Consider the following 10,973-nt stretch of genomic DNA (forward strand, 5'->3'; position numbering starts at 1 on the left):
CAGGAAAAGTCCTCTAACTGACCATTGGGCCCACAACTTTTTTTAAAAATTTATCATTCTGATAATTAGATGTCTGGTTATAATACTAGCATATTTTTAAAATTTTTCTATGTCTAGTTTTTGAGAAAATGTAGGTAGTTGTGAAAAAATGGTGGTTCCCCTAACAGGGGAAGGATCTCAAAGAATCCTTAGAAATCTGTTACGTCATAACATATATTTGATAGATGATGATTACAGATAATCACTCCAAAAAAATTAGCTGTTTTAAAGCAAGTTCAACTAAATTACAGCGTTTTAAAGTTGACTAAAATGCGCTTCTTTTGAACAGTAAAAGTGTTGATTTTTTGAATTAAAATATGAAGACTTTTTAGTCAACTTTAAAACGCTGTAATTTAGTTGAACTTGCTTTAAAACAGCTAATTTTTTTGGAGTGATTATCTGTAATCATCATCTATCAAATATATGTTATGACGTAACAGATTTCTAAGGATTCTTTGAGATCCTTCCCCTGTTAGGGGAACCACCATTTTTTCACAACTACCTACATTTTCTCAAAAACTAGACATAGAAAAATTTTAAAAATATGCTAGTATTATAACCAGACATCTAATTATCAGAATGATAAATTTTTAAAAAAAGTTGTGGGCCCAATGGTCAGTTAGAGGACTTTTCCTGGCGCAAGATATACATACTTTGTCGTTGTTTTCTTCTATTACAGAATGTGTTGTTCTAATTTTTTCTTTATGTCTTACTTGAAAATGCTGTCAACTTTGATAATCCAAAAAAAAAATTGAAGAAAAACTGAAACAAAGCTGAAAGTTAGCTGATTTAAAACAGCTGAAATCCATAAAAAAACTCAAAAAAATGCCACGTGTCACGCAATGGTTAAGAATGAATTAATTCTTGGAACATGTTTTTTTGATTGTTTGTTAAAAAATCCACACCGTGAGTCACTTTGACATTTTCGCATTTTACGGCGAAACTAATTGAAATATGTCTGAAAAATTGACAAACTATGTTTCAAATTAAAAAAAAACAAAGAAGAAAAAGAAAAAAAAATTTTAATTAATTGTTTCAAAATTTTTTAAAAAATCATAAAAAATTTAGAATTTTTTTTTACATTTATATTCAGTATATTGGGACTGTATTCTACCATTTAGAGCAAAAACCCACAAAAGAAAACTATTAAAAGGTATCAAATAAATAGCTTTAAAAAATGTACATTTTTAATTCAATACTTACCTCGTTTTTTTTTCACACCACACAGAACTTTAAAAACCAGAAAAACAGGAAAAAAGAATACAAGACCCCAACACAAGGAGTCACAGAGAACCGAATGGCCTAGGGAGTGTCCGGTCTCTTTGTTTTTACGCATTGCCCGGTGGGAAGGCGGAGACTAGTTCTGACTCGATAGACGCAGACAGCAGATGGTACGGAGCAACACATGCGGGAGCAACATATTTCGTTATTGTGTGAACATTTATTCAAATATAATTGATAAATCAAAAAATGAATTTGCTCATAATGAAATCCCTATAAGGTTTATAGATAAGAAGTGTGCAGCAGGTGCTCAGCAATCCATGATTAGCCATAACTATCATCGCGTTGTTGTTAGCTGCTGAAAAAAAATTAAATTCAAAATTTACCTGGTTGTATTTCTATTGAAAGACCTTCCTTGTTCTAATTTAAATTATAAGCTATGAGTCAAGAAAAATATTACTTTCTCAATTCAAAAAAGTTAAAACTTCCGAACTTTCGAAAGAGGGTAGTAAAATTTTCAAAAAAAGTTACCTTGATTATAATAGCTCGTGTTATCCGCATACATCGAGTATAAAACTGGGAGGACAATTGCTATCAAGGGAATTGAAATCTGAAACTACCGAGCAATATTCACAAATATAGGCTAGAGCTTCTGATAGTTAGTACTTCAAAAACCAATTTTCACTGTGACCTACTACTGATTAAAGATATCATACCTGAACCGAAACAATCTTCAAAAACATCCTCTGCAGCTTTTTTGCTGACTCTGAAACCGTTGCGCTTCCGACACACGTTAGATGGTATATAGTATGGAATAGAAAGAAAAACGTCTGAACACCAATACACACAAATCCGCTAATAGTTGATATGAGCGGGATAACTTCTCCACTTTTCAATAGGACATATGTTTTGGAATCGAAAAATTCAATAGTGGGACAAGGGATTTTCTGAGACGAAATATATTTACTGGTGGATGGCGACCAATCAACGGCGGTAGCCACGCCTGTTGCTTGTCACTGATTGGTGGGCATATGAAATAGGCGACCAATCAGCGCAAGTATCCACGCCTATTGCTCCTCGCTGAATGGTCAGCAAATGTACCTTAAACGCAAACTTCCTCAACTCCACCTGATCCGAGTTATGTATATAGAATGAAACCATCACAGTAAATGAAAATAAATAGTTTGCAGCATAATATAATATTCGAGTTTCTTTCCTTTTTATCTTAAACTTCACCGTTGAAATTTGACTCTGCCGGTTTTCATACAACATGATAAAGCTCACACCAAGCACTGAAAATTTTTAAGCTGTATAATTGTTTCCCTAGACACCTACTCAGAACAGAAACCTGACCCCAATAGGCCTGCCATTTGACTCCGACACCCAGCCTTCCTAGAACTCCAAGTGTTGTTCCAGAAGCGGTCGGGAAAAATATATATGGAGCCGAGTATACGGTGAACATTAAATCAAGGTTTGTGCTCGAAGCATGAGATATTAAAAGTGGCATTTTCATGGGTTCCATTCTACTCGGAGTCTTTTTTAATATTATATAAAATGTTAGAATTGATAGAGGGACTGTGAATATTGCTGTGACATGATATGCATTGCGCAGGTAATCCGAAGAGTCAAAGTAGGTGTAGTTTTCTCGGCATGTAGAATTGATAAGGTCCGGCCAAGTCATTGTATATTTGAATGATCTGAAAACTAGAAAAAGATAGAGAAAAAAACAACATTAATACAAACTTCAGCTCAACTTATTTGAACTAAAAATAAGGTTTATTTCAAGTTTTGCAGAAATTCTTCTCTTTTGTGTACTTTGAAACATTTTCAGCTGTCGCCGACAAATGCCATAGTGCAAACATCAAGAACTCCCAATCTTTGAGATAACTGGGGAACAATTTTCCATTGATTTTACAAAACTCGAAGTGTTCCTTTCTACATCAAACGTCCAATTAACTAGAAAAAATCATCCCATAACCATTTATTGGTTCAAAAATAATTGATAAATTTTAAATCATAAAGAAACAACTGGTATTATTGCCACTATTCTTTCTTCCGCCGGCTTTCCGATTGATTTGCTCATAATAAAATCCCTATAAGGTTTATAGATGAAAAGTGTGCAGCAGTTGTTCAGCAATCCATGATTAGCCATAACTAGCATCACGTTGTTGTTAGCAGCTAAAAACACTATCGTTGAAATTCACCTGATAGGGGTTTATATTGAAAGGCCTTGTTCTAGATTCAATTATAAGGTATGACTCAAGAAAATATCACATTTTTCAAGTCAAAACCGTTGAAACTTCCAAGCATTAGAAAGAGGGTAGAAACATTAGAAAAAAAGTTACCTTGATTATAATAGTTCATCTTACCCGCATACAAAGAGAATAAGACTGGGAACACAATTGCTATCAAGGGAATTGAGATCTGAAACTACCTTGCTTTAGATTTCTGGTTAAACATATTTTAGAAGGTCCTATGTGCACATTATAAACTGGACTACTGTGAAAATGTAGGGCTACTGGGAATTTGTACTTTAAAAACTAGTTAACACAGTGACCTACTAATTACAACAACTGATCCTACCTGCAACGAGACATTCTTCAAAAACTTCCTCTGCATTTTTCTTGTTGTCTCTGAAATTGATGTGCTCCCTACCATTGTTAGATGGTATACAGTGTGAAATAAAAAGAAAAACATCTCAGCAAGAATACCCCCAAATCCGATAATATTTGAAAATAACGGGAGGATTTCGTCTGGTTCCAATAGGACATATGTTTTGGAGTCAAAAAATTCGATCGTGGGACACGGGATTTGTTGAATTGAAAATATGTGGTAATAATGAAAAAGTGACCAATCGGAAGCCTATTGCTCACCACTAAATATACCTTTAACACGGTTTTCCTCAACTCCATCTGATCCGTGTTATTTATATAGAATGGAAGCAATATAACAAACGAAAATAAACATTTAAACGCAAAATATAGTATACGAGTTTGTTTTCTCTCAATTTTAAGTTTCACCGTTGAAATTTGACTCTGCCGGTTTTCATACAAGATGATGAAGCTCACACCGAGCACTGAAAATTTAACGATGCATAACGTTTGTTCCCTATAGCCTATGTGCACCTACTCATCACAGAATACTGACCCCAATAGGCCTGCCATTTGACTCCGACACCCAGCCATCCTAGAACTCCAAGTGGTGTCCCAGATGTGCTTGGGAAAAATATATAGGGGGCTGAGTATAGGGTAAACATTAAATCAAGATTTGTGCTCCAAAAATGAAATATTAAAAGTGGCACTTTCATGGTTTTCATTTTACTTGAAGTCTTTTTCAAAATGATATAAAATGTTAGAATTGGCGAGTGGCCGGGAAGGGAGAAGAACAGGCGTTCTTCTCATTTATGTGACCGATTGGGTTATGGCTTGGAGAAGAAGCAGTGTGGAAGAAAAGAAGAAGAAAAAGAAGATGAAAAGAATTGAATAGTGTAGATGGATAGGACGAAAAAGAAGAGAGATATTTTGATTCCTGTAGAGTAAAACTAAAAAAGGCTGCTTCGCCAATTTTTCTTTAAAAAAACCACATTATCCTAATTTTTCAAATTGGAAATTTCAGCAAACCGGTGTTCGGTTATCCAAATATTACGAAAAAATTCTAGAAGTAAAAAAAAGTTTCCAATAAATATCTAACTTTCAGATTGTGAAGACGAAGAAAGTCGTGTCATATTCACAATTTGGCATCTATGGAGTCAGCAGCATGACACGAGGAGAAAACCCCATTCAGAGTGTCCAGTTTGCTTGGAACGTTTCAATGAAAACCGGAAAATTCCAATGGTTACAATATGCGGACACATAATTTGTAGAGATTTTGCGATGAGGAGAAAAATGCTGCGAATAAAAATAGAGTAAGTTTTGATATCGAATTTATTAAAATTATGAGAAATCTGTTGCAGAACTGATAAACCCAGAAGAATAGCGGCACCTTTGGAACCTGAAAGCAGCATACGCTATGACATGCATCTTATTATTTAATTTTCAAAGATTTCAATAAATTATTGTATAGTAGAACGTATTTTTGCAGTTTAGGCAGGCGTGTAGGCACAAGGCAGGCAGATATTTTCGTGTCTAATTGGAAATCTCTGTAAGGAAAATGACACTTTCTTCAAAGCCTGAACAATATCTATAGAACCGTAAGACAATACTCTTCCATATTTCCCAACTCTGAAGGTGTAATAATTTTCTGTCGAACAATACATTTGCATCTCTAAGAGATTTGAGATTACACCACCCATACCCCATCCCCCCCCCCCTCCGTCCGCCTGCTCCGTGAGCTCGCCAGCTGTTCCTATCAGTTGGAGCTAGTATAAATAGCTACTTGCAACTGCTAGTGTAGCTCACTTTCTATTGGCTCTTTGTGTGAGGGTCTCACTTTGATTTTCCTGATTTTTTATATTTTTTTCACTGCTTACTGAATTTCTGATTGGAAACTTGGAAATCCTTAAAGGTAAGTATAGATTTTTTTTTCAATTTTCAAGAATTAGTCCTGAGATGTTTTATAATTTACTTTTGCTATAATTTACTCTATAAAAATGAAATTACACTTCAAAAGATCATATAAGGTTTTTTAGCCCAGGTACCACTTTTTTAAAATAATTTTTTCATTTTTATCATAATTTCCGATTTTTATTTTCAGGTTATGAATAACATATCCCATGAATTGTCCGCACAGGCCTGTGTAAGATGAAATGTAAACTCGCCGAGATTGAGGAAAAATGAGAAACAGCAACTGAGGAGAATGTAACGCTAGTATCGTCAGCTGTGGTGGCCACAAACTTCGCCGTCGGTCGAGCAAACGAATAAGTACCGGTTTAATGTTTTCCTGTTTTGTAATGTTGTTTACTATCAAAAAATATAATGTAGTCTTTTTTTAAACTTTTTATAATTTATCTAAATAATGCAATATCTAATTTTATTTTAATTTTTTGTAATAATAAATTTCTTTTTTTAATTCTTTAACAATAAATAAAAACCATCATTTTAAAAAAAATTGCGTAAATGGTTGGAGTTTGTGAAGAAATGTATTTTCAAGCCACCCTAGACTATTGGCATTCAAAAAATTTCAGGCAGGCATAAGCTAGGCAGACTAGGCAAACTTGTATACATAGGATTGACAAAAGCGTAGGCAGTCACAGGTAGGCATCAAGCAGAAATGTAGTCTAGGAGAAATGACAAAGAAGTTATACATATAAGAATGCAAGCAGGCAAGCAAAAAAAACATTCAAAAAGTATGCACTAGGTAGGCACGTAGGCAGGCGTGAGGTAGAAACATAGGCAGACCGGAAATAGACAGGTAGATAGGCACAAGATTGATATATAGGCAGACCTACATGACACATGCATGAGGCAGGCAGAGGCGGCTTCTTAAAAAAAGGAGACATGATAGGTAGGCGCCTTCTTACTTATGTGCCTAATTTCTAGGTGCCTGCCTATTTTTTGTGAACTACTCTCACCTAAATCCAATTGAGCAATAGAAGGGCATCTGGCACTGTTATCTAACTTTAGTTGTGGTCTCCAACAGCTGCCGCAACAGGCGTAAGTTCACCACACGCTGAGCAGCACAATGAGCACTTGGGCAGTATTATGACGGTCATTGGAACTTCGCCCCCTCGCTACACCAGGCAGATATAAATAGGCAGGCAGCAATGTGACTAGTTACATTTTCCATTGACTCGCTGTGTGTGGGTTTTTTCTTCTTTTTTCAACTATTTTTCCAAGGATTTCTAGTATTTTGCTGCACCAATTAGCTCAAAAGCTCAGCGTGAACTGTCGAGAGTGCCAGTTCCTTTTTTTGCCGGTTTTCACCAAAAGCAATGAGTTGTCCGGTATGCCTCAGTTGGAAAGAAAGTTTTAATGTACCATGGTGAGTTTTAAAATTTTTAGTAGAAAAATAGTCATTGTTTATTTTTTGCAGGTTTCGTAGAATTGTTTCTGAGACTCGGACATCTTCCGATACATTATGGATTAAAAAAAATTTAATTTTCAGTTTGTTTTTTACGAAAAATATTTCCTCAATGTTTTTTAATATTTCTTTCTTAATAAATTCTTTTTAAAAATTTCGCTCCGAGTCCTGGAAACTAGAATTAAAATTGACAACTCATTTTGCTCTTTTTTTTATTTCTCACCCAAACTTGCAGGGGGCTTCTTATTTTCAGGAAATTCTCTAAAAAATCGGTAAGCTTCTGATATTTCAAAATTTCTCAAATATTTTCAAAACGTTTTTTAAAAGATTCTGAACTTTCTAGAACCTCCCAAAAGTTCCTCAAATTTTTCAGGTTAATTTTAGAAATTGGACCGTAATGACCGACTGTGATAAAGTAAAGTTTTTTGAATTTTCATTACGAAATTCTTTAATTTGAACCCCTTTTGAGCCTATAAAAGTCACCAGGAACATGTTTTTAATCAATTTTTTATTCTAATTTAAGCTAATACATGCAATAAATAAATTTCTCTAAAACAATAAATTATTATCTTCTACTATGTTGGACCATGCGAAACAGGCTCTTTTTCATTCTCTGCCCCAAGTTCGAGTTTCTTCCTGATATACTCCTTGTGCTCCATCCTAATCATCAACTTCCGATGCACCATCTCATGCATCTCCTCTGCTTCCTTCGCTTGCTTCTCCATCAATCCTATCAGCCCGACAAATGGTGATCTCCGTTGAGCCTGCTTTTCCCGATATAGGCTCAGAGTCAGGAAGCGGTGATTCTCTCTGGCGAACTTCTCAAGCCGTTTCCAGATGGCAATCTGCTTGGAGAGGTGCTCAAGCTTCATGTTTTCTGGAATCGAGCAGTCACACTTATTCGCAAAGATTACCTCCTCCTCTGTGACTGCCTCAGATGAGGCCTTCTCCTGACCCACCATTTTCAGCCAAGGTGCCGGGTTGTCCTCATCGGTTGGCTCGGCGGGGGGCTGCTCCAAATATTGATTGGGAAAGTCGGCAATGCTATGGGTCATCTTGGAAATTACCTGAAAATCAAATTTAAAACTTTTTAAATTTCAAATTAAACAAATAATTATTGATTTTTATTTTCACAAAAAAAATTGGTAACAAAAATTGCAAAGCTTGAAATTAAAAAAAAAAAGTTGACTAAAAAATAATAAAAAACGCTAAACGCAGCATTCTTCACAGACATAGAGAGAAAAAGGTAATTGGTTATTGATCGAAATTTGGGAAAAAGGAGTCAATGCACAGACCATGTAGGAGAATATGAGAAGACAGGTCACAAAAATGGATCTTGGGAAGTTACCATACGTGGGGAAAAAATTTGGAAATTGACCGATCATCCAGAAAATATCAAATTTGAATTTATTCTTTGATAAAGACAATCAAAATTTTTTTATTTAGAGAAATTTCAGATTAAACATGTGAAAATGCAATTTTCAATTAGCTTTCAATAAACAAAATTTACAGCCAAAAACTGCTGAAAACTCAGTTTTTAAATAACAAAAATTGGAAATCGACAAAAAAGTTTGTTTTCCAACAGTTTTTGTATTTTCTTTCGTTTAAAGTTTTTGTTTTTGACTTTTATAGATTTTTTGTTGTTGAAAATTTGGCAATTTGCAAAAAAAAGTTTGACAGAAAAAAATGTATTTAAAAAACTGTAAAATGTTTATTTAATCATTTTTATGAGAATTCGGATTTTACAAATTTTGAGTCCAAAAATATTTATCCGGAAAAAGTTAAAAAAAAAAGATTAACGACTAGGGGATTTTTTAAAAACCAAAAATTGAAATAAATGTTTTTTTTTGCAAAACTGAAAGAATTTAAAAAGTTAAGTGCAAACAATTTTATGAAAATTTTGCAAATTTTTTAGAGAAATTAAAAAACTGTTTTGAGCATTTTCAAACCCATAAAAAATTTAAAAACTAGGTTGTGGAAATTTTTTAAATTTTTAAATTCGATTTTCGTTGTTCTAAACTGCATTTTAAGATGTGAATTTAATTTAATCTATTTCAAATTTTTTGAGATTAAAAAAAATCGTTGTATTTTTGGCCTTTGTTACAAAATAAGGATAAAATTTTCTTCACAAATTTTCATAAAAAATAAAATAAAAAGAACTCACAGCATGAATAATCCAATGAAACAAATACCAAGACGAATCAAAAATTTAAAGAGAAAATACAAAAAAGAAAACATGAATAACTTTAATCTCTACGACATCCTTAAACATCTGTAAACGCGACATTTTTCCAATCGATCTAAAAATGCGCACTATTTTTATGAGGTGTGCCAATAAGAATACTTGGGGTGTTGACCATTTATGGACGAAACCTGACAAGGTCAACTTATATTTTATCTAATTATTTTTCGATCAGTGTACATGAAATTGGTAACCTATATAATTTAAATCAATTATCAAATCTTTTCCTAAAAGCCTGAAATTTTCTTTTTTTTCCGAAATTTTTATAATGCATCTTAATTTGTTTTTTTGGGCGTAAAACTTTGACACAAAATATATAAAATTTTGTTTCAAAAAATTATGTTCAGATCGACTTTTAACCAGTGAAAAATACTTCTCTGCTGCTAAATTGCTTGCTGGAACCCATGTGCATTTTTTCAAATTAGAACATATCTTCTTCCGTTATATAAATAGTTTTGTAAACTGACTTCTGTAAGTCAAACACCGAGCGACATACCAATTTTATTACAATACTATTTTTTCTCTGCTCGTCTCCCCTTCTCTACGTCAGTAGTTCTTTATGTTATGAAAATCGGACGGGCACATTTTATGGGAATTGAAAAATCGTTGGTTTAATCAATTTTTGAATCGTCAGTCGATTTTCAATGCCCTCTTCTCAATAAACTATATTTATATTCAAAACTGTATTATTTCTTTTTTAAATTGTACTAGATGATATGTTGGTGCATTCGAATAGTTTATGTCTCTTTCTCTGTCCACCCTCTGACGTTTACATTGTCTTTATATCACTGTGTTGCCGACAGCTTCTGTTCCAAAATTATTCGTCCGCACATACTCCGGTGTTCTGGCAATTTTACAGTGTTGGTTTCCGCACGGGCTGACCCATAATTAAGCTGGCGATCAGCTGCACGCGCGCGCAACAACTTGATTTCTTGTGTTGCCATGTTATGAAAGTTTAAAAATTTTAATCGTATTTGAAGTTCATAAATTTTCTCTTTTATATATGTTAATTTTTATGAGACATACATTTCTAAGGTAGTGAGAGGAGCCTCACAACATAGGGAATCTAACATTTTCATCTTTTAGAGAAGTTCTAGCGCCCAAAGGAGCTCTAGAGTCCGCAATAGGCATAGGCCAATAGGCCGCAATAGGCACGCAATAGGTCACTTTTAACGTAGGCAGGTATTTAATGACTACCTGTTTAAAAATTATTATCTCTATGTACATTTTATAGACTCTCCTTAGGGTTCAAAATTAAGAAAAATTTAATGTCACTTTTCCTAAAATTTCCAAATTTTACTGATTTTTATCAATATTCAGAATACTTCTAGATTTTTTTTTGAAATTGCATTTTTTTTCTCCAAATTTTTCCCCTTTTGCACAGAATTTTACAAGAAATTTTTTGAATTTTCAAAAACGTCATGAGAGCTATTGCTGCTTACAAAAAAAATTAGTTAAAAAATTTCGGAACAAAATTTTTTTAGAAAGTTGCTAACTTGACCGTCTTCTGTCA

The 10,973-nt window shown here is 33.7% G+C and overlaps 3 protein-coding genes, 2 long non-coding RNA genes, 2 other non-coding genes and 1 pseudogene across 8 annotated transcripts; 4 read left to right on the plus strand and 4 right to left on the minus strand.

Annotated features, from left to right (window-relative positions):
• Positions 1–1,502: 1,502 nt before the first annotated feature.
• On the minus strand, positions 1,503–2,941 carry srh-305 (Serpentine Receptor, class H; the record flags this gene model as incomplete). The annotated part of the gene is made up of 5 exons (NM_062190.1): positions 1,503–1,618; positions 1,792–1,870; positions 1,977–2,207; positions 2,362–2,552; positions 2,596–2,941. 5 exons carry the CDS (start codon positions 2,939–2,941, stop codon positions 1,503–1,505), a joined length of 963 nt encoding a protein of 320 aa, NP_494591.1.
• Positions 2,942–3,274: 333 nt separating this feature from the next.
• On the minus strand, positions 3,275–4,618 carry srh-306 (annotated as a pseudogene). The gene is made up of 5 exons: positions 4,390–4,618; positions 4,146–4,336; positions 3,842–4,074; positions 3,604–3,691; positions 3,275–3,442 (listed from the first exon to the last, which is right to left on the minus strand). Coding segments are annotated over exons 1-5 (909 nt in total).
• A 20-nt stretch (positions 4,619–4,638) lies between these two features.
• On the plus strand, positions 4,639–4,733 carry Y49F6A.8. Its single transcript, NR_050972.1, has one exon. It is a non-coding gene; the product is annotated as an Unclassified non-coding RNA Y49F6A.8 (non-coding RNA).
• Y49F6A.7 lies at positions 4,639–4,733 on the minus strand. Its single transcript, NR_050973.1, has one exon. It is a non-coding gene; the product is annotated as an Unclassified non-coding RNA Y49F6A.7 (non-coding RNA).
• A 357-nt stretch (positions 4,734–5,090) lies between these two features.
• Y49F6A.12 (uncharacterized protein) lies at positions 5,091–5,291 on the plus strand (the record flags this gene model as incomplete). Its single annotated transcript, NM_001368580.1, has 2 exons — positions 5,091–5,164; positions 5,213–5,291. 2 exons carry the CDS (start codon positions 5,091–5,093, stop codon positions 5,289–5,291), a joined length of 153 nt encoding a protein of 50 aa, NP_001355423.1.
• A 386-nt stretch (positions 5,292–5,677) lies between these two features.
• On the plus strand, positions 5,678–6,264 carry linc-17. Its single transcript, NR_101674.1, has 2 exons — positions 5,678–5,763; positions 5,953–6,264. It is a non-coding gene; the product is annotated as a long non-coding RNA linc-17 (long non-coding RNA).
• Positions 6,265–6,967: 703 nt separating this feature from the next.
• Positions 6,968–7,366, plus strand: linc-68. Its single transcript, NR_101675.1, has 2 exons — positions 6,968–7,179; positions 7,231–7,366. It is a non-coding gene; the product is annotated as a long non-coding RNA linc-68 (long non-coding RNA).
• A 427-nt stretch (positions 7,367–7,793) lies between these two features.
• Positions 7,794–8,273, minus strand: Y49F6A.11 (Protein of centriole 5; the record flags this gene model as incomplete). Its single annotated transcript, NM_001368581.3, has 1 exon — positions 7,794–8,273. The coding sequence occupies one exon, from the start codon at positions 8,271–8,273 to the stop codon at positions 7,794–7,796; it is 480 nt and encodes a 159-aa protein (NP_001355422.1).
• Positions 8,274–10,973: the final 2,700 nt, after the last annotated feature.

Source organism: Caenorhabditis elegans, chromosome II, assembly GCF_000002985.6.
Source record: "Caenorhabditis elegans chromosome II".
Classification (NCBI taxonomy): Eukaryota; Metazoa; Nematoda; class Chromadorea; order Rhabditida; family Rhabditidae; genus Caenorhabditis; species Caenorhabditis elegans.